General features: G+C 34.1%; 3 protein-coding genes and 1 pseudogene across 3 annotated transcripts; 1 reads left to right on the top strand and 3 right to left on the bottom strand.

The window, feature by feature from the left end:
* Positions 1-35: 35 nt before the first annotated feature.
* LOC25493596 (expansin-like B1) lies at positions 36-1,141 on the bottom strand (annotated as a pseudogene).
* Positions 1,142-4,251: 3,110 nt separating this feature from the next.
* On the bottom strand, positions 4,252-6,013 carry LOC25493595 (expansin-like B1). The gene is made up of 4 exons (XM_013602139.3): positions 5,737-6,013; positions 5,236-5,342; positions 4,800-5,114; positions 4,252-4,655 (listed from the first exon to the last, which is right to left on the bottom strand). The coding sequence occupies exons 1-4, from the start codon at positions 5,870-5,872 to the stop codon at positions 4,458-4,460; spliced, it is 756 nt and encodes a 251-aa protein (XP_013457593.1). The 5' UTR covers positions 5,873-6,013; the 3' UTR covers positions 4,252-4,457.
* Positions 6,014-8,596: 2,583 nt separating this feature from the next.
* LOC25493594 (ATP-dependent Clp protease proteolytic subunit-related protein 4, chloroplastic) lies at positions 8,597-16,395 on the bottom strand. The gene is made up of 8 exons (XM_013602138.3): positions 16,068-16,395; positions 13,333-13,536; positions 11,652-11,707; positions 10,853-10,979; positions 10,679-10,756; positions 9,920-10,033; positions 9,730-9,839; positions 8,597-8,837 (listed from the first exon to the last, which is right to left on the bottom strand). Exons 1-7 carry the CDS (start codon positions 16,329-16,331, stop codon positions 9,768-9,770), a joined length of 915 nt encoding a protein of 304 aa, XP_013457592.1. The 5' UTR covers positions 16,332-16,395; the 3' UTR covers positions 8,597-8,837; positions 9,730-9,767.
* Positions 16,396-19,250: 2,855 nt separating this feature from the next.
* LOC25493593 (light-harvesting complex-like protein 3 isotype 2, chloroplastic) lies at positions 19,251-21,919 on the top strand. Its single transcript, XM_013602137.3, has 3 exons — positions 19,251-19,844; positions 21,213-21,350; positions 21,458-21,919. Exons 1-3 carry the CDS (start codon positions 19,457-19,459, stop codon positions 21,706-21,708), a joined length of 777 nt encoding a protein of 258 aa, XP_013457591.1. The 5' UTR covers positions 19,251-19,456; the 3' UTR covers positions 21,709-21,919.
* Positions 21,920-22,261: the final 342 nt, after the last annotated feature.

Genomic DNA, 22,261 nt, shown 5'->3' with positions numbered 1-22,261 from the left:
ACTACATTTATTTCATTGATTAATACAATCACAATAAAGTTTCATGTACATGAATCCCATTTATTCTAGTCACATTCTTTAGGTTGACTAAAACAAGAGTTTATGGGATTTCAAACTGCATGTTTTTTCTATTTCCAACCTGCAGGAGGTACTGCGAACCTTGACTCCACCCAATTGACCCCAAAATTGCTACTCACTTTGGAACCTCAATCTGATTTCACCATTTGTGCTGTTCTTTCTGCACCATTCACACTATTTTTTCATTAACAAAAATAGAGCTAGTTTACATTATTTGGTTAGAAGTACTTACAAATTTTAGATACAGTTATTCGATATCTCATCATTTAGATGTTCATTATGATATTTTTTTATAACTTATGTAATAAAGTTAGATATGTTTTTTAGCTATCTTAATTTCATCGTATCATACCTGCCACATCTCAACAGCATTGACATCATATGTTCCACCAACGTAGAGGATCGCGACAGCAAAGTAATTAACCTGGGTTTTTACTATGCTCATTGATCTGGTAGATGATATTGTTTCTTTAAATGTACACGAAACTCTTCTGTATTCAACATCCAATACTCCATATTTATTCAATTTTTCAGATGCAACTGCATTTCGTCCCAATTTTGAGAAGGCACGTGGACTCATTATGAAGTCAGTTCTATCTCCCTCACCATAGTCAGTTACCACCACATGTGCTCCATATATTGTGGTATTTTGCACTTCACCTATATCATATGCATGTCAGCATTGGAAAATTGAACTTTTCATTCAAATTGCAATAAAAAATGAAATGAAAATGAAATTTTACTTGATAGCATGCACCACAGCCTCCTCCATTCTTCCACAACTTTGCAGACACAGCTGTTACACTGCCATCATTGACTGTCTTTCCATAGTTTCCAAAACCACAAGCACCTCCTAATATAATAAATTTAAGTATATATCAATTGAACAATTAATCATATATATATATATATATATATTTATATAGTTAGAATGGGAGGATTATCACATACTTGGATTTCCATAGCCGTCAGAGGTGGCATAATAAGAAGCTCTTGATTTGGTATAATATTCCTTGCAATTACATAGTGCTGGGAACAACAATATCACACAACCATGTCTTGAATAATGACACACAACAAATTAAATATGCAAATGCAAGTAATTAAGAGTGACCAATGTAATAAAAGGGATGATTTTATTTGTTTTGTAAGGCAAGCAACTAACAAGATAATTAATTAAGCTTTTATGAGATGTGAAGTAAAGATAGCAAGACACAAGTATTTATAGTACAATCATTTTGTCTAGATTTATGCATACCACTGGTGATGCAGCCACTGCTTTTTCCAACTTTGGAAAATTAATAGTATTATCATATAGTAATTAATTGTCAAAAGTTTGTTTGCTGGGTCAAAACCAAATGGCGTGCAAACAATAAACAGCAGGGAAGATCGAGAATGTGTATAGAATAGAGTAATGATACATAGACACCCTTTATTCCCATACACCCTTGTACACCCCATGCATTAGGAAGAGAGAAGAGGAGAGAAAAGAGAAAGTGTGCTTGTGCGGGGTCCACGTGACTACGTGTCAGATTTTTGTGTGGATGTCAAAAGGTGTATTGCCACCTAAGGGTGTCTATGTATCATTACTCGAATATATGCCAGACTTGGTCATCATTTGAATAAATAAAGGCTCGTATAAGATTATCTACAAAATTTTAGATGTATTTATTACTCTTTTTTAAATATATTCCTTATTATTAATTTGTTTTGAAATATGAAAAATTTACATTGAATATATCTGGAACAAATGGTAATTCTTTAGTAAGGGACACGGTTAAGAAGTGTCCAAGTTAATAAATCAAATATAGAAATAATTTATTAAAATGTGTGCATTACATTTAATCTTTAACTTTTTAATAAATTAAATGCACAAAATTTTATAAAATATTTCTTCTTTTAGATTTTTTAACATGTGTCTTAAAGACACAAGTTAGCATTACCGATAGAGGTGTCAAATGGGCCAGCCCGGCTCGGGCCCGACTATAGAAATGGGTCAGCCCGGCCCGGTCCGTTTATGATTGGGCCGTGAATTCTAGAGCCCGGCCCGGCCCGAGTGGGACATGGGTCAGCCCGGCCTGGCCCGTTTATGTTTTATTTTTAAAATTTATTCACTTTTTTTTATGTATTTCTTATGTATTAGTTACTCACCATTATTTTTTTGCTAAAATATGATTGGATGGACATAAAAATGAAATATGGGCTAATGGGCCGGCCCAAAGTCCAGTGGACCAGCCCGGCCCAACTTTTGTATGGCCCAAATGGGCTTGGGCCGGAAAAAACCCGAGTACATTTTTTTGTTAGTTTTTTAGGCCCAACCCGGCCCAAAAATATGAGCCAATGGGCCGGCCCATGAGCCGGGCCCATTTTTGACAGCTCTATACCGGGGAGTATGCTTTAAGATAACACAATTCACGTAGTTAATGTCAATTGCTCTCACATTAGTCCACCTTCATTTGTTTCTACTTTCTAGCCAACAAGGAAGATTCTTTCCAGTACTTCATGCGCTTCAGAAATTGCTTGCCTCACAACATCTTTTAGCAATTTGCAAGATTTGCTATTCATATCTTTGATAGAGTCGACTAAGGAAGGAAGAAAAGTGTGATGTGATGAGGGCTATTTTATTTTTTGTTTGACAGAGTGATGAGAGCTATTTTGGTATTATGATAAAATATCAACAACTTTACCATGCATTGAAGAGCCACTATGTTTTCGATTAAAGAGATACTCTTTAGCTACAAGTTGATTGACTCATCATAAAAAAAGTTAATTAATCGTTATAAATTTTATCAATTTAATTAAAACAGACATTCTATTATATGCAATGTTTCAGCTTGCATATGATAGAAAAGCTCAAAATGTGTGTGGACTATTTCAAAATCTCAAAATGTGAAAAAATATTGTCCAGAAACGTGCTCACTCTTTTGGTGGTTTAGGATTAAATGTTTGTTGTTAATTCATTGTTGTAGTTGTAGACATTAAATAGGTGGCATTTAGTATACACAAGTTCATGTTTTTGGGTATCATACAAAAGTGAGTTTTTCACCATTGATATATTATTAAAAAATTCAATGGCTAAGATTAAAGAATGAGTACTTGTTTAGTAGGTTTGGTGTTTGTTTGTTGGTATTTGCAAGTATGGTGTCCAACAACAATATAATTGAATTGATACATTTATGAAAATAATTATTTCATAACAAAATTAATACTGCAGAAAGTTCTAATTATATTTAATAATTTTTTTTTAAAAGTTTTTTAATGTAAAATAATTGACGCAAAATAAAAGTATTGTTTGTGAACCGAGTAATTATGAAGAAAAAATAATTAGTATATATCACCATTTTTTGTTAGAATTAGAACTGTAGTTTTGTCATCCTTATACACTTCGTCTTCAACCTTTTTCCAGACTCATAAAAAAATTATTTTGTTCTTTCTTTTTATACCTTTTCCATTAACCGTGAAAAGATTGAGATTTCGAGGTTAACGATCTTCGCCGCTCTTTCAGATTTTTTCTAGTTATGGTTTCCTGTATTGGCGTCTAATGACTTTGTAATTGTAAGAACAGTCACCACGATCGGAGCATGAACAATCACCACAGCGAGAATGAGATCTGCTAAGACTGATTCTTTGTCGAGAGCCGAATCAACGACGACATGTAAAGGTGCGATTTTGTAGTGGTTGAAAGGATTAATGATGGATGATGTCGTGTGTTTGGGAGCCATTCTTTATGGGCTTGTGGTTGGATCTGAGAATTAAGGCAAAGATGAAAGGGATGAGCATATTTTAATATTAAATATTTAATAAAAATTAAGTTGGAGATAAGATAGTATAATGAACAAGGATGAACTCAATCTGCTAAAAAAAAAAGAAGGATGAATTTGATTTAAGACTCCAAAATTTTCTGTGTTTCCAATTCAGTCTCCTTTATCGTTGTGTGCCTAAGGTTTTATTGATCAATGGTTCAAAGGGTATAAAATATTTACGGCATCCTACATAATAATCAAAAGTTTTGGGTAGCCAGTAATATAACACTAAAAAGATTATGGGTGAAATGTTAATTTTGTATATCACCGTTGAAACTGCCTACCAAAGGTAACAATTGCTTTTTGTATGGTACACAAAAAGTATTACTTGTGTATTCTAAATGCCACCCATTAAATAAAGGAGAAAGGGTAAAACATTTTATTTTATTCAAATTCCATGTAGTCTCGGATATATGGAAAGTACACGAATCCTTATTTAGACCTTAAAGACAAAAGAACATCACTATCAATAAACACATAGTGACATACACATACACAAATAGAAACAAATTAGATACTGGCTCCAATATTATGCTCTTGGGATCTCAGACTCAAAAGTAGTTTTGTTAATTATTTCTAATTAAGCTGAACCATAGTGTCATATGCAGCTCCAGCCTTCCAATCACTAGGGATAGCATTCTTGGACTGCACCCAATAAACACCTTCATTTCCACTCACTTGGAACCTCAAATTTATTTCACCACTTGGAGGATTGGCATAGTCAAACACTACTCCATAAGCTCTCCTCATTGGCCTCCATTCTTGGCAATCTTCCTGCACAATATTCACAACAAATAACATTTCAAGCAGTGTTTTCAGTTTGAGTGTAGCTCAATCAATTGAACCATGATCCGGACATTTCATCAGTTTGATCATCGGTCCGATTAAATGAAATGTATATAGTAGGAGTATATATACCTGCCACATTTCAACAGCATTGACATCATACATTCCATCTACATAGAGAACTACAACAGCAAAGTAATCAGGATTTTTGCTGCGTTCATGGACTTGAGCCACTATGTTATAGCCACTGTACATACATGGGACTCTTTTGTATTCAATATCTACTACACCATATTTGAATAGCTCTGCAGATGCATCTGCATTGCGTCCTAATTTCGCGTAGCCTCGTGGACTCATTATGAAGTCTGTTCTGTCTCCTTCACCATAGTCTGTTACCACTACGGTTGCTCCATTTTCATCGCAGTATTGTGGTATTTTACACCTCACCTGATTAATCAATTAGTCATCACCATTTATAGTTAGTAAATTAACTATTATTAATGGAAATTAATATATAGTTTTTTCTTATGTAAATAAATATTTTGTTACAATTATGGTTGAAAACTACCTGATAGCATGCACCGCAGCCAGTGCCATTCTTCCATAGCTTAGACACACCAGCAACATTGCCATCATTCACTGTCCTTCCATATTCTCCAAAGCCACAAGCTCCCCCTAAAGTATATATTTCAATTCATAAATCATGTTATATTTGTTACTTTCATTTTCAATGTAGTTTTAGTTAATCTTTTTAAAATGTACCCTTGAATTAGTATCGCATGCATCACTTCAAAATTATTATTTTTTCAGTTTGCATTTATGACAATGGTAACACACCAACAATCTTGACAAAAAAAACACACCAACGATTTAATAAGCATAATTTAGTAAAATAATTCTTTTCTTTTCCTTTTTTTTTTTACATGCGTAAAATTGTCAAATGCGGCATTTATTGTGCGACATAACACTAGCAAAGTGAACATTTTTTAGTGCATACAATTTATTTGTTGAAACACATGACACATAAAGAAATTAAATATCAAGTTTAGGTAGAAGAGGAGGATAATACTTGGAGTCCCATAGCAATCTGGGCTACCGTAATATGTTGCTCTGGAGTCAGTAAAGGAGTCTTGTGAGGTACAGAGCTGAGGTAAGAGCAGTATGATACAAACAAGGCCAAGTTGGTGCTTAAAACTGAGTTCCATGTTCAAATGACAAATACTCAGATTTAAAGAGTGGACTAATTAAGCAAATGAACTAAAGTATATGAAGCAAGAATAACAATCAAAGGTATACAATTGGCTTTATGAGATGGGAAGCTAAGATATGGGATGGGGTCATATTTATAGTACACAGGCCATGCTTGGAAGGAGTCTACTTTTTCTCCCATTTGGGACTATTATATTCGACAACAATTTTCAACTATAGCCTGGATGGTTAATAAGTTTAAATATGTTGTTTATTTGGTCTAGTCGATGGTTGATTTTCAACTCATTAACCACATACTTTCAAGAGTAAATTACACAGTCTTCTCTTCTCTTGAGAGATGTTTAAATTACACTACCTTATCCTCTTGTGTCAAAATATACACTCCCCAACTCTTTTATGCAAAACATATTAGAGGGGTGTTAGTATAGGACCTTTTTTGGATGTGGCTCAGTTATGGTGATGTGCACAGGTTGTTTGACTTAGAGGGGTGTTATTTGAGGTGAGTAGTGGCGATGGGTGGTTATGGAATCATTTTTAGTGGTAGTTTGCGATGGAGTCTGTTTTAGGAGGTGAAGATTATTTGGTGGTGTTGTCCTCATGGGTGTTAAAGGTAGGGCTTGGTTAGGTGTTGGGTGTATGGGTGTGTGGGTGTTTTTATGGTGTTTATTTTGGATGTTCCGTCTATATACGGCGCCTCTTTGAATCATCGGTTTATGTTTGTCTTGAGTAAGGATCTGGTTATTAAATAAATTTTGCTGTTAAAAAAAAATTAAAAAATTACACTCATCTCCCTTAAGAGTTAAGAGAAGCTTGAATTACATTCCCCTCTCTTCTATTGTTAAAATCTACACTCCCTTAATTAATTTTTTATATAATTTTTAAAAGTTTAGCAACGAAAATTTAACTCATAAAGGACAGTGAAAAATTGAGCGTATCCATTTTATTATAATAAAAAATTGAATCATGTTTTTGATATACAATATATACTTAACGTAGTTAACCATAATTTTTAACGTTATTAATTAGGATTTTTAGGTAATCAAATTAAATATATATGATATTTAGTAACTATCCAAATTGTGTTCAAATGTACATTTTCAAGTGTTTAATTATATATATATATATATATATATATATATATATATATATATATATATATATATATATATAAACACATTTTAAATATTTAAAAAATGTGACTTGCCACCTTATTACAATGGCAAAATGTCTAACATTATTTTATTAATACAACAGTTTACTATAGGAAGATCTCTATAAGTACTTTTTCTTAAAAAATCTGAATACTTGCTACTCCAGTTCCACTCAACTGCTGTGTAATGATTACGAGAGTATGATACTAAAAACAGAATAAGATTAAAAAGGTGGACAAACATATCCCCGCACCCAAAACGGGAAAATATAAATGCATTCATGGCATTGTAAGAGTTTATTCATAATAACTTAGTTGCAGTTCTAATATTCACCTAAAAAATTATAACTTAATTGGATTTATCTCATCAGAATAAAACTTATATTAGTTTTCTCAAAAATAAAACTTATTTTTATTTTTAAAAAACAAAACTCTAGTCAAGAATTTCATCTCTTCTCGCATGTCATTTCTTTTGGAAAATGCTAACATACGCCATAAATTTATTGTGACTTTTATCTCCCTATATGAGAGTTATTTACTTGTAAAATCTAATGAAAAATATTTTTTTAATTGAGAGGTCTAAAACCAAGACTTTAGTAATCTTACCTTTGAGCCGTCTTGATAGTGAACCAAAAAGCCATAGTTATTTATAGTGTGTTATTCAAAAAGTATAGAAAGTAGTAATGGTGGTAGTAATAATCATGGTCGCATTTAGTCCCTTAATTTTGTACCTGCCGTCAAGTTATAATGAGGTGTATGATGCTTGCCAAGTAGAAGAACTGGGAAGTGGTCTCCCATTATTATTTTATATACAGGTACGTGTTGGCTAGATTGAGTTAGTTAAGTTTAAAGTGAAAATATATTGGAATTGTAGTTGGTGCTTCTTAACCCAAGCCGTCCATTTGGTGGTTCCTCCCTTCCTTTGATGCCCGAAGTTGTCAACAGAAGCTGTTGACATGTATGCAAAACGCAAAATGCTCCACTCAAATCAATAATTATGCCATTAGAAGCTTTTATTCTACTCACACTGCTATTGCACTTGGGCACTACTTTAGCTATCTTCTTGTAATTACTGTGACAAACTATTTGGCAGTGCTACTAGGCGTACTCAGTTGCATTGTACTGTGCCTATTGGCAGTGCTAGGTGTACTCTCTTCTTGTGATTTATCCATGTATTACAACAACTTCTTGTGTTTTGTAAACAAGATGAGGCAAGTGTTATTTCATTAAAGTGGAAGATAAACTTTTATGCAGGCACTTCATGTATCGAACTAAGGTACTCTTCAAGAGAAGACTCTCATTGGCTGCGTGCCAGCAAATTAAACTAGCATAAGTTAAAAGGTGTATTATTTATCCAACTAATTTATTTAATGTTCAAACTGAAATTGAATATATTTCTTAAGTTACACCTCCGCGAGCCATTTTTAACTCAATTAGCAGACCAGAGTGAGTCTATGTCCCTTCCCACTTCTAAAATGTCTTGCTGCTTGAAATGTGTTAACTTGGAATTTTCAACTTCTGCCGAATTTGGCTATTGCGTTTGTTAATGTACTGAGAGTTGAGACACAAATTCGTAAAGTTTCATATTTGAATGAACTAGAATACAACAAGGTAAACAACATTTTACAAAACACGCAGGAATCAGTTCCTACTACCTTTTCTTAAGGGAGGGAAATACAATCTATGGTGTTATAAACATGGAGATTCCAATGTAGCAAATTAAGTGTACAAGTGCTTGGCACGGTTGTATCGTTTGTCTGCTGATCCCCCAGATCCCTCGATTTTGCTAATCCATTTTTCCACACAAATTTCTGTAGTCATGAATCATGATCAGGAACGATTCCATTAAAAAAAACATTATATACCAAACAGCCCAAATCAAGTAATTGTGACCATTCTAAGTGTCCCTTCTGATATCTTACTTTTGCCCCGTTTGGATTGAGCTTATGAAAAATAGCTTATGCAAATAAATTAGCTTTTATATTAATTCATAAGTTCTAACTAATGAAAATTGTATCTTCATCAGTTGTTTTTTCATAAACTACCTTAACAAGCTTATGAATAATAAATAAAAGCCTATTTACCTGCATAAGCTGTTTTGCATAAGCTCAATCCAAACAGAATCATTAGGAATCTGGTGTGGGTAAACAATGAAATCTTATGGCCATGAAAAGGACAGGTGTTTGCTTTCTTAATTGAGAACCTACTTATTTATTATGCTTTGCACTGAGTAGTGGAATAAAAAGAGAATAGACACGACGGAGGTCATGGATGTCACTCGCAGGTAGGAATTATTATTTACGCAATTTAAGAGTGAGAGGTTGGTTGAAAGCATGATGATTTTCCCAAAGAAGCTCAATAAATTAGAGCTTTAGGAATTCCCTTTTACACAGACATGAATCATTTACTCATGGTTGGTGCAGTCATTAGACCACTTTCAAATACCCACTATATAGCAGCAACTAGCAAATGCCAAAAGCATAATATAAGTGTGAATGAAAAATGATGAAAAAATGCAATCCTGGTTTCACATGCATTAAGTTTCTAGGCATCACAAATAACCAGGCAAATTATAATGAAGAACCACAAGATTTAGCAAAGGTTGGTTAATGGGAAACAATTACTCTTTTAGTGAGATGAATTCATTCAGTGTTGAAGTTGCATTAAATTTTTTATAAGACAATGACACCAGATGTACTTTACCTCAACTTCAAGAAAAGAGGGATTTAACTTCCCAGCGGTCAAATAAGCTGTGCCTTTTTAAGGTTAGAAACAACTCCACGGTCCATAGAGCCCCTCTCATTGTACAAAACCTGCAAAAAGACCGTATATTTTAGTTTGCTTGGTAAATAACTGACTCCAAGAAAAAAAAACATCTAGTTATGGAAAATACCTTGTCTATGATTCCATACTCAACAGCTTCAGTTGGACTAAAATACTTTGGGCGCCGAATATCAGCTTCAATCTGCTCAGGTGTTTTTTCAGTGTGCTTTGCTAACAAATTAACCTTGAAATACATCAAACAGTGCGCATGTCAGTTACCATAGTAATAAGTTAAAGATGGCAGCTTAAAACTGCACTTATGAGAATCCATATTTCAAAGCAAGAAGCTTAATGTAAAGCGCAAATGTATAACTTTTAAAACACGAGACATAATTCATAATCTCGACTTTTGTTGTTGAAGGAAACCAAGAAATTATTTTCCCACGGATCTATAAACTTTGGGTCTGTTCGAGAGGGAGTTTTTGGAGGGGAGGGTTTCGGAGGGCTAGATCTATATTTTAAAATATATTTCGAGAGGAGGTTTTTGGAGGGGAGGGTTTTGCAGGGCTAGGTCTATATTTTAAAATATATTTGACATCTTTAAAAAAAAAATTAAATAACGTGATAAATGATCATATAATACTTCAATCACACTTAATTTTTTAAATGACATTTTATATTGTTCATAATTTAAAAAAGAGAAGTAAGCCCTGCCCTCCTAAACCCTCCATCCAAACACACCCCTACATTTTGATATTTCAGTGGAGTACAAGCATAAACATGTGCATTTGTCGACATAGCTAGATTTACAAATAACAGTGGTCACTTACGATGAAACCGTAATTATGTTAAATTAGATTGAAGTAAACTAGATGATTGTTGTTCTAACCAATTCTGTCTTCACTCTAGTGATTTCTTTTCTTGCAAGGTTGACGTCTGTTGCTTGACCTTGAAACCGCGCAATAGGCTGCAAATTGAAAAGGGGAACATGGTTGGTGTTTGGAAAAAGACAACCGAAGACATAAAATAAACTGAGTGAATTATTAAATGGTTGAAATAAAACCTGTCTTATCATTATAGTTGATGATGGCAAAGCTGAACGGTTACCCTTTGCACCAGCAGCCAAAAGTAAGGCTGCCTCTCCCCAAGCATTGCCAACACAGAGAGTAAAAATAGGAGGCTTGATGTACCTGTACCAGAAGCTAAGTTTATTAATACAAACTTTCTACAGGGACTTCTGCACGTTGGAAAAAAGTTATACAACAAAGAGATAATATGCCTCTTCTTTGGAGGTGGGGTTGTGCAGTGATGGGTAAGTATTATTATTCCATTAATAAATATTTGACATTATGTCCAATTGTCCACTTAAAAACTAACAATAGATATTGACATCATATTTTTAACATGTATGGGGAGAATGTGAATCCAGAATACAAATAAAATAGAGAAAGGTGAGCAGTATGCAAGTGCAAAATCTCCACCAAGTAAAATGTCTGCGGCACAGCAGGACTATTACAGGCACAAATCAACATTTTTGAAGACAGATCAGCATTTTGTGACGGAATAGAACACTATTATCTGTTATGCCAAAAAATAAAGAAAATTCTAGAAAAATACAATTTATCTTCACTAATAGATCTCGTTCTAAGCTCATTCTCGTGAGTTAAATTTATGCTTCATAAATCATGACAAAACACAGACAACAATGACTTTAAGAAAAGCGATAAGTTAGCAATTAGCCAGTCAGTTGAAGTAGTTTAACATTTTCTAATGACCCCTAGCCAGTATACAGTTTAAGACCCAACAAAAGTATGATAAAATAAAATAAATGACAGGGTCATAGAAATCATAGAGATGATAACCTCATCAAATCATAAACTGCAAGTGCTTCAGTCTCATAACCCAACTTCTCACCTCCCTGAAAGAAGGAAACAAGATTCTATTAAACAAACGGATCTTTTCATGGAAACTTAAGCACCATTGTTTTAGTATCTAATAAGAATTATTTGTGGATCTTACTGCTTGGCAAAGAAATGGAGCGATAATTAACATGTCAGTACCCAGAGGCAACAAAATATCAAGTTTCTACTTAGGACCATCAGGAGGGATGAATAGATCGTAACTCGAGGAATGAAACACGGATCATAGATCCTAACAATCCGAGCTAAAATACAGAATAGTATAAAATTATACTTACACACGGTAAACAATCTTTAAATCATAATATTAAACTAAACTTCAATTAAAAATAAATCAATATATATACATATAACAATTAATTAATTTTCTATAGAAAAATGTTAAAGTTATTTATGGCTGATAATTACTTTTAAAGTTAAAAAATGAACTAAAAAAAGGATAACAACGATGATTTTTAGTTTTCGCAAGAGGATAACAGAGACTAAGGAAACTTTTAAACAGAGTGATAGTTAGAAAAAGAGTTTAAGACTATCGGTCAAAAGGCCTAATCCTCCTCATTTGAAATTTTTGAAAAAAAGTGAAAGGGTGGATAACGAATTGGGCCTGCTTGGTTCAGTTGGAAGGGAAAAAACCTTAACAGTATATTGAGAAGCAGAGGCAATAAAATGTCCACACGCCACTGTCGGATGCGCCGAGAGACTACAGCAGAATAGACAGAGACGACGACGCATCGCAGTAGGAGGCGCAAGGAGGAGATGACATCAGCCTTAGTGATGATTATGAGGTCATTTGAGAAAACCTAGTCAAGAGCACTAAAAGCCTATTTTGCCTTCTTCGCGCATGCCTGCGATCGCACAATTTCACCTCAAAAAATCACGATCCCATATGCAGCGCAGCACAATGTGGGATCATGGAGCGTAAGATTGTGCGTCCGCATGAGGAAGATCGCAATTTTGACATCATTGCCTTGTAGTACCTCAGGATAGATTGACTTAGCTCCAGAGTATCATTTTCTATGCACTATATCTCAATCAAATGAAAGCATGGGCCAGTGCACTCATCAACATCTCTACAATAACTTCCCTATGTCTATATCACAATTATAAGCAACTGCTACATTATGTATATTAAAATTCACATAGACATGCATATGAGATTAACAGCTTAATGAATGAGCCACTCTTTAATTTTTTTGGACTGAGAGCAGGATATAAACAGATCTAACTTTAAAAAGGCAGCCGTGCAAGCATAAATTTGATTACACAGTAACGGAGAATATCCTCAAAAAACAATATTTATTAATTCCTTAAATAAATGCATTCACACTTTTAAACATATTTTACTTTAAGAAGTGGTAAATTTGAACTGTTGTATCTACTTTGGTGACTCTACTTTGATTCACAAACTTTCTAGTTCCTATGCCCCACTCCACTAAAAAAAAACATTTATTGTTCCTTCTTACAACATTTCCATGTTCTGCATCCGGCAGTTCATGCTATTCACACTTTAGCAAAAAGACAAATACTTCCATAAAAAAAAATGTTTATCATGCTATGAGAAGTATTATTTCTTATGAAAAAGGCAATATAGACAGTACATATTTAAACAAAAAACATCACTAACCTTTGTTGTTCCGGTGGAGTTTATGTACATATAAATGGGTTTTGTTTCATCGTCATATTGAAGGTAAAGAAATTCAGCAACCATCAACTCTGTAACAGATGGAACGAGAGACATGCCCAAGTAAACAATTCGATTTTTGTACAGGTAAGAAGCTAAGTCTGGTGGAGGTTGCTCCCATGCAGTCCCTCTTGAGAAAGGAATAACCTATCCAAAGACAGGAAAAAATGAATAACAAATCTGCATAAATAATATGAGTAGCGTATATTTTTACCTCGGTGTGCCATAAATTATTGTACATATGTGTTGTATAGTTTATTTCCATAATATATAAATCATGCATGGCCAGTATTACCAGTTAAAGTTTTTGGTTTTAAATAAAAAGAGGAGAGAAATAATAAGAACTTGAATATTATGATAATAATTTGATAGAAGTTTAACCATTAAGCATAACTTTTTTTTAGTAGAATAGAAACCGTTAAGCAAAACTTATAACTCAAGGCTTAACCACTTAATATAAGCAAGTAAGCTCAACCACCATATAAGTCAGAAGCTACCGTAAAACTATGTAAAGCTCTGTGCAATCTCTGTAAATTGTGTGTGTCTATAATGAGATCACACCCTTGTATTTATGATGGTTTTACAATAAATACATTGAATGCTTATTTAGTGAGCACTAGCCTAGGAAGTTGTATACTCTTGGAGTAATAACAATCAATCTAGGAAGTTGTACAGTTAAAGGCATATCTAAAGATTCTTAACTTTAACAGCTACCAAAGCTTGATCATCGGGAGAAGATAAAATATGAGTTGCACTAAAGACAAAGACAAAAATATCAAAGCTTAACCACCTAACTAAGGCTATGTTTGGATTGATGGAGAGTGATGGAATGGAATGGAGTGGGATATATCCACATCCCATTGTTTGGTTATGTAAAAAATGAATGGAATGGAATGGAGTGTGATGGAACCCATTCCATCCAAATACCACTCATTTAGTCATTTTTTCATTCCCCCCAAATTGGGAGGTATCCAATGGAATGGAACACTCTAATAATAAAATTACAACTTGATCCTTATTTTTCATTCCCAATTTTAGCGTGCACCATTACCTCTCTTTTTTCCTTCATTTCTTCTTGTTCCAACCTGCTCCAATAAGCTAACTCATATTTCTTCATCTTCATATTTGATGCTTCTTCTAATTTTTGAACCAAGATTTCTATTGTTATTTCTTGTTATTTATGAACCCAAATTTCTTCTTCTTTTTCCAAATTAATTGTGACGTTTCTTCTTTTTTCCCCATCTTATTCATGTTTGATGCTTTTCTTCTAATTTATGAACCCTCTATTATGGGTGGTTAGTGCTAGCTTTACCAATAAAATTTTGCTTGTAGTGGATTTCAATTAGCTTGTAGCAGACATGGAACAGATATCAGTGTGATATTGCTCATGTTGTTACTGTTTTTGAGTAGCTTTGTATACAAAGGATTCACGTCAGTGAAGACTATTGATTTTTTTAATGAAATTGCATGTGTTACTGCTACTCACAAATGATGCTAAAATAACAACATATTGATTGGATTGAGTAGAGAATTCAACTTTTTTTTATATAAGGGTAAAATTGGAATAAAAAAGTTATAACTCGTTCCGTTCCGTTAACTTTCCAAACAATGGAATGGAAAACTAGTTCCGTTCCATCATAAAGTATCCAAACAATGGAATGGAATCTTTATTCCATTCCGTTCCGTTCCATTCCGTTCCGTTGATTTTCACTTATCCAAACAGAGCCTAAAGCAGAAGCTAAGACCAAGCCAAGTGAGACTAAACAACGCATAATCAAGTAGGATTGAACCAAGCTCTAGATACCATATCGAAGTTATAGGCATCGAATAAAATAATGAGAGAAATAATAAGGGCTTGAATATTATTGATAATAACTTGCTAGTAGCTTAGATAAAAAAACCATATTAAGTTATGGGTTTTAGATAAAAAGATAAGAGAAATAATAAGAGCTTGAATATTATTTAAACTAACTTGATAGTAACTTAACCATTAAGTAGAATCCATAACTTATGAGTTAAGGCCATAACTCAAATATAAGTTTAACCATTCCATAAGGTAGAAGCTACCCAAGCTTAAACATTGAGAGCAGAAGGTAAAAGATGAGTCTTTACCACTCAAAACTGAAGCAAAAATATCAAAGCCTAACCACCTAACAAAAACAGAAGCTAAAACCAAGTCAATTGAGGCGGAACAACGCATAGTCGGCTCAAACAACAGCAAAGAAACCCTAAAAAGTGGGCCGTCCCCACAACCCACAGGTCCTAGAATCGAACTGGACTCTAAATACCATAGGTATTGAAATATTTGTCTGATTGAGACAGTGCATAACAATGACTACGTACATCTTATATATGTTACATCACATTGACCAACACGTCCAAGGTTGTCAAAATAAGTTTTAACTAGTAAAATAGCCCAGTTTTTCGTCTTTATGTATGAATTTTGAGTTAAATCGCTTGTAAAGTTGAATTTTAAGTCTATAAAACCATACTCCTCCTCGTGAGCTTAGCTCGGTTGATAGACATAGTATATGCAAGGTCCGAGGTTCGAACCCCAGACACCACAAAAAAAAATAAACCATACTCGAAATTATTACAAACACTGAATTTCACATCAATTACATATCCAATTGAACATTAGAAATGAAAATGTGAAAGTTGATTGAAAAGAAAAGTACCATAGTAACGACGCCTCTTTTACTGCCTGAGCTTTGAAACGTGGCGGGATTGAGGCACGGAGGACGGAGCTTGTGGCCGGAGAAATGACTAGTGGAACTGGTGATTGCGGAAGAAGGAGCGACGAAATCCGTGGAAATGGAGTTTCTGAAGAAAGAGGATTTGATGGGTCTGATAGGGGATAGGGTTCGTGATGAAGAGGGTGAAATGAGCATGGGCTTTTTTGATAAGAAGGTGAACGATGCGTTTGCGGTTGCAACCTCCATGGTTCGTTCGTTTTGTTCAGAGTGAAGAAGATAGTGAAAAATGAAAATGAGAGAGTTGAGGGAGAAAGACACGAATTTTGATTGTGCACGTTTTCTTGGGTTGGGCCAATTCTATCCGGCTATTAGTCGAAGGGAATAATTTTGAGAATTTCTTTTTGAACCTTACCAAGTTCTTACGTGCCTTCCAAATTTCTTATTAAATCCAGATTATATAATCCAAATACCAACCATTTTTTTTTTATCATATTTTGGATTATATAATCTGAATTTTCTAAACACACTTAAAAAACGACTGCAAATTGTCTTGGTTCATCCAAATCTTATTTTGTCACGATTTGGAAAATACAATATGAACTAAGCAAATCTTGAAATAAAATACAATACAAAATCATCGACCAACTCAAGGGCACGAAGATACTTCAAATATGTAATGTTGATATAGGTGGTGCTTTGTCAATGAAGAGTGTGATGTCCACCAGGTACAACAGATATATTCAGACAACATGGTCTCAGTTCAGCTGCATCTCCTTCTCATCATCATCCATCTCAGTTGTAGTTGTTGCATGAAGACGACTCACAAACTTTGTTCTCAAAAAGCTGAAACATGCACGAGCCCCGTTTGTGGTAGTCACTTGGAATTCAGCATTCTTTAGATCAACTCCTAAGAAATCAATCATCAGCTTTAGATAGACATCATCATTAGCATTCTTCTTAGCCTCATCATGCTCCAAACCTTTCTCCTCAACATGGGGTTGGGGCTCGGGGTCGTGCCCCTTAGATGCTCTGGTGGCATCGCCAATGAGGCCCTAACCCTTCTCACTCCACCCTCCACTTCGGCATGTTATAACCTAACATATACAATAATGGTAGGCCTGGTGACTCTAACACGGTCCATGTGTTGGTCCTTATACAAAACAACCAAAATCAAATATTCAAATCAACAAAAATAAACAATTAGAAGTAGAAAAAAATTCAACATATATTGAACATGTTTATATTATATGATCCAAAACTAGTAACGATCTGGTTTATATTATATAAGCCAAACGTGTTCGCCCCCTAGAGAAAAAAAAATCGAATTAAAGAACAATAGATCAAAGAAATGTGACCTTGCCTTATGTTTGATGTTTGAAAAGGTTTAAAATGTGATGATTTAGACCAAAAAACTTCAACAATCACACAGTGTGTCGTGGTTAAGATTTTGGATGGTATGAGAGAAGTTAGGTCCAAATTCGGAAACTTATTGAATGAAGGAAATGTGTATGGTTTTGTTTGTATATAAGTGTGGTTCGGATTATATAATATGGTTTGTGTTTTTTTGGATCTGATGTATGAAGGAGATAAAATCAGAATCGTGGATAGCGCATTAGAGGCTGGTAGGATGGAGAAAGAAAATATATCTCTCTCATTTCAATCTTTTTTTTTTTTTTTAGGGAAATGTTAAAGATTTCTCTTATGACTTGGTTAAAAGAATAAAAATAGTGAATTAAACTTTTTAAAGGTTAACAAATTATAGTTTCCAATGCAAGACGGCTAGTTTTGGCTTTCTTAATAAATGTCCAAAAGACATTTCTTACCATGATATTTTTTTTATTACATTGATCTTGTAGAGCGTATCATAGTTTTAAAACTCGAACTCGGTAAGGGTACTAGGTCACTGATCCAATAAGTGAACTGGACCGGCTTACTCACCGGTTCACGGTCGAACCGGTTCAACCGGCCGATCCGGTCCGAGTTTTAAAACTATGGAGTGTATTTTGTTTTATGGTGGAAAAATATTATGAGTTGATGTTGTAAAATTAATTTTAATTAAAAGTTAGTTGAATACAAATTGATAACGGTGGATGGTGTTTGAGAATGATGGCAGTAATGTAATTAATCATACTCGACGACATAAATGGGGGTAGATGTGAATGACAATCCGGTGGTAAATGGTGACCAATGAGAGATGTTAGGGCATGTGTCTAATAGTTGAGCAAGGGGGAAAAATTGTGCAACATGGCATATGATTTTGATGTTTACGGTGAAGAGGTGTTGCGAAGAATTATATTCAGAGACGGTTTTGATAAGTGACATTGCATAGTGGAGGACTTCAAGTAGTAATAATGAAAAAAACAATTCTTCCGTATATACAACTCTAAATGAAAAATATTTGGGTACACTCACGTTAAATCAAATGAAAAAAATTAAAAGAAAAAAAATAAAATAATATTGATGGATGCGATTAAAAGAAATAAATTGATAGACTATCAACCAATACATAAACTAAATCTTTAGTTCAACAAAACAACATAAACATATTTGTTGCATCAATATTGAACACTAAATTTATCTTTTTCAAGACCTCGTTTAAAAACATTTGTGATTTATCTGTGAATTCACATGTTAGTTCGACGATCTCAACTCCAAGAGGGTAAAAATGCCAGATAATTATCACATTACTCTCATTTTTAACTCAATGCACATTTTCCCCTCTCAAAAAAAAAAAACTCAATGAACATTTTAAAATAATTCAAACATAAATCAGTTTACCTAAAATTTAATTCAACTAAACTCAATTTTGGCCACAACGACCATTTGATTCCACTTTTGCAAAAATTGATTATATAGATATACATCAACATATCCAAACATACATAAATTTACTTTCAACTCAGCTTTAACCATAATCAAACTTACGTAATAAATTAACTCAAAATCAATTTTTGATATCACATAAACAAACATAGTGTATAGCTTCCAAGTTAGAAATGGGTGTAATCCAATCCAAGGATAGTGCATAGTAATAAATGATTGGATGAAGAATTGATGAGAACCAAATAAAGACAAACAAGTTGAGTAGCTAAGGCATAGCCATGAAATTGCATATACTTTAAATTTTTTTAATGCATATTTATAGTAACTTATTAATTAATAACTTGTCCCACCTCACTCACTAGTTCACTTCACCTCATTGTGTTGTACTTGTGCCCATTCTCAAAGGATGAGATAGAAGTGAGAGAGAGAGAGAGAGAGAGGATAGAAAGATAGCTCAAGAAACATAAACATAAACAGAAACTGAAAACTTAGAACAGAAAACACAAACCACACACTTATACTAACATAATCAATGCAACTTTAAAACCATGTCAACAACTATGTCTATGTCTATGGCTTCTTTTTCTCCTCTCACTAGAATCTCAACCACTTATTCTTCACTCTCCAAACCCCATCATCATCCAAACCACAGCAACAATCACTTTACTCTCACTCTCAGACCAAAGAATCTTCCTTTATTGTCCCTCTCTCCTTTGAGAGCTTCAGCTGGAACTTCTGATTCAGCTGAAACTGCAGTGAAACCACCACCTGAGAATATCTCTGTTGGGACAAATGGGTCTGCTTCTGCTGTTCCTGTTGCTGAGGAAGTTAAGGTTTCTAGTGCTTTTGTGGATCCTAGATGGGTTGCTGGGACTTGGGATTTGATGCAGTTTAGGAAAAATGGTACCACTGATTGGGATGCTGTTATTGATGCTGGTAACTTTTCTGCCTTTTCTTTAAGTTCATTGTATTGTAGGATTGAATTTCACTGTTCTATTTGGTTTTTCTTCAAATGTTTTGTTGTTTACTTTACAATATTTATGTTCACTTACTCTCAGATCCATTTCCTACTATAAAGTTTAATTTCATCTTAATTGATGATTTATGTTAACAGAATTATAAGTGGTACTGTGGTAGTAGGGTTTCAATGAGAAATGTTTTTCTCGAAGAAATCAGAGTTTTTTGTGGTGCCTGTTTTAGTTATTCTAAATTTGTTGTCCCCAAAGAATTAGTCGAGTGATTTGGGTTGGAACTCCAAAGAAGGATTATGCCGGAGATTTAGGTTTGATTGCTGCTGCTAACATTATCCCATCACCCTAACAAATTAATCAATCACTAACATTTTTTTTTTAAATATGAAACCACTTAGTTGGAAAAGGCTTGGCTGTCGTTGTTGTTGGTTTGTGTTTGCTTTGAAAGCACCTTGGACTCATAAATGGTTATACCTTCTTCTAGGAAGTGTCGGTGTGGTTGATGCATTAGTGTCTTTAGTTTACTGTTGGCATGCGTTCCAGAGCAAGTCCAACGCCAATACAACCAATAGTTGTCAAGGACTCAATAGGTGTTTGGACTCTTCCAACGCTGACCATGAAACACGCTGCTTTTTAAGTTAAAGAAGAGGTGAAAGACATGGTTTGTTGATTTACGGAGGATATGGTAAAATGGAAGCCTTTAGCAGCTGTTAAGATAAACATACTTGATTATGTCTGTTAATGAAAAAAATGCACAGGGGTTTTAGCCGGAACCCTGCTTTGGAAAATCAAGAGCCCTGTAGCTTCTCACCCACGTTCCATTGACACCTATAGTGGATTCCTAGTCTTCTTATACTGTATGACTTTCTACTCCTTGCCAATTTGTTTCTGCTGCATTTTAGCAGAGTGGTTTTACATGGAAAGGCATGGTTGTGGAGTTTGATTTTATGCCAAAGCATGAAACTGATGTTGATTTAGAGTCAGTTTGGTAAATTTCTCCACAAACTTCTGGAAAAAGAAATATTAAAAAGATTTTTGCAGTACAGCAACTACTAGTTTAGTAGACCGTAATTTGGTTATTCTTAAGCTTGAAGTCAATCCCTTGATTTGTACCCTTCTAATTAAATAATTTTAATCGTGCTATTTTCATGATCAAAAGGGGCCCATTGCTACTAATCGTATTGATATATGGTGATTCCTTTTTATACAGTTGGTGTAAGGATTAGATGCATATGTTATCATCTCCTCATATTTTATTCTTTATTTCTATATACTTTGAACTTATTCACCTAAAAATCTTCTCATTTTCTGTTTTGATCATTCCCATTTTCAGAGGCAAGAAGAAGAAAATGGCTCGAAACTAACCCAGAATCATCCAGCAATGACAACCCTGTAGTGTTTGACACCTCAATCGTACCTTGGTGGGCATGGATTAAAAGGTTCCATCTCCCTGAAGCTGAACTACTTAATGGTCAGTTTTGTTTTGTATTCTAAAATGAAACGAGAAAATAAAGGTTGTTTTTTGATAAGAGGGAAAAAATCAACTCTGTTAACTTTTTCTTCTTGGGTATCATGCAGGTCGCGCCGCAATGATAGGATTCTTTATGACATATCTGGTTGATAGCTTGACAGGAGTAGGTCTTGTTGACCAAATGAACAACTTCTTTTGCAAAACTCTTCTCTTCGTAGCAGTGGGGGGAGTACTTCTCATCAGGAAGAATGAGGATGTTGATACTTTTAAGAAATTATTGGAGGAGACTACATTTTATGACAAGCAATGGCAAGCAACTTGGCAGGATGAGAACTCAAGCACTTCCAGAAAAGATTAGTGGGATTGTTGTCATGTGCTTCTCTCCTACCACATTTTGTCTCTTAATATAGTGTACCGTATTATTAATCTTGCTAGTGCAGACACAAGAAATGAATATGATTTAGACATTGTATTTCAATTCATTTTATGCAAAATGATACAGAGAGTTTTTGTATGTTCGCAATGTAGGATATTTCTTAAGTGAATGTGAAATTGGGTGACTCTCTTAATTGAATGTGTTTCAGCTAATTTGACAAATATAACAAACGATTTGAAGTTGAACTTGTCGAGTGAAGTAATCCCAGAAAGGAGTTTACTAACAGCTGTACACACACGAATTGTCATCAATAGTTTTCCATTTGTTTTTCCCTTTACGGGGCAAAATCATTACTTGTTTTACATCTAATTTTTCAACAACACTGGGGTGTATGAAGTATCTATTGTCGCTACTTTTAACTTGCATTCACATTTAAACATAATATTTGAAGTGAAATGGAAAAGAAACATTTGGAAAACCAAAGGAAGGCAATAACTATATCTGATTCCCGAATAGAAATGGCGGCGCTATAAAA

Source organism: Medicago truncatula, chromosome 4 (genome assembly GCF_003473485.1).
Source record: "Medicago truncatula cultivar Jemalong A17 chromosome 4, MtrunA17r5.0-ANR, whole genome shotgun sequence".
Lineage (NCBI taxonomy): Eukaryota > Viridiplantae > Streptophyta > Magnoliopsida > Fabales > Fabaceae > Medicago > Medicago truncatula.
This window is presented reverse-complemented; position numbering and strand designations above follow the sequence as displayed.

Bases quoted from the DNA above. Each gene is read 5' to 3' on its own strand.
- LOC25493595 (XM_013602139.3), bottom strand. From the start codon at position 5,872: ATGGAACTCAGTTTTAAGCACCAACTTGGCCTTGTTTGTATCATACTG. The intron at 5,343-5,736 runs GTATTATCCTCC...TATATACTTTAG, and splicing joins AGATTGCTATGGGACTCCAA to GGGGAGCTTGTGGCTTTGGA. The intron at 4,656-4,799 runs GTATATATACTC...AATATTGTGCAG, and splicing joins ATGCTGTTGAAATGTGGCAG to GAAGATTGCCAAGAATGGAG.
- LOC25493594 (XM_013602138.3), bottom strand. From the start codon at position 16,331: ATGGAGGTTGCAACCGCAAACGCATCGTTCACCTTCTTATCAAAAAAG. The intron at 11,708-13,332 runs GTTAGTGATGTT...TCCTTCTTTCAG, and splicing joins ACTCCACCGGAACAACAAAG to GGAGGTGAGAAGTTGGGTTA. The intron at 10,034-10,678 runs GTTAGAACAACA...ATGTATTTCAAG, and splicing joins CTAGAGTGAAGACAGAATTG to GTTAATTTGTTAGCAAAGCA.
- LOC25493593 (XM_013602137.3), top strand. From the start codon at position 19,457: ATGTCAACAACTATGTCTATGTCTATGGCTTCTTTTTCTCCTCTCACT. The intron at 19,845-21,212 runs GTAACTTTTCTG...TCCCATTTTCAG, and splicing joins GGATGCTGTTATTGATGCTG to AGGCAAGAAGAAGAAAATGG. The intron at 21,351-21,457 runs GTCAGTTTTGTT...GGTATCATGCAG, and splicing joins TGAAGCTGAACTACTTAATG to GTCGCGCCGCAATGATAGGA.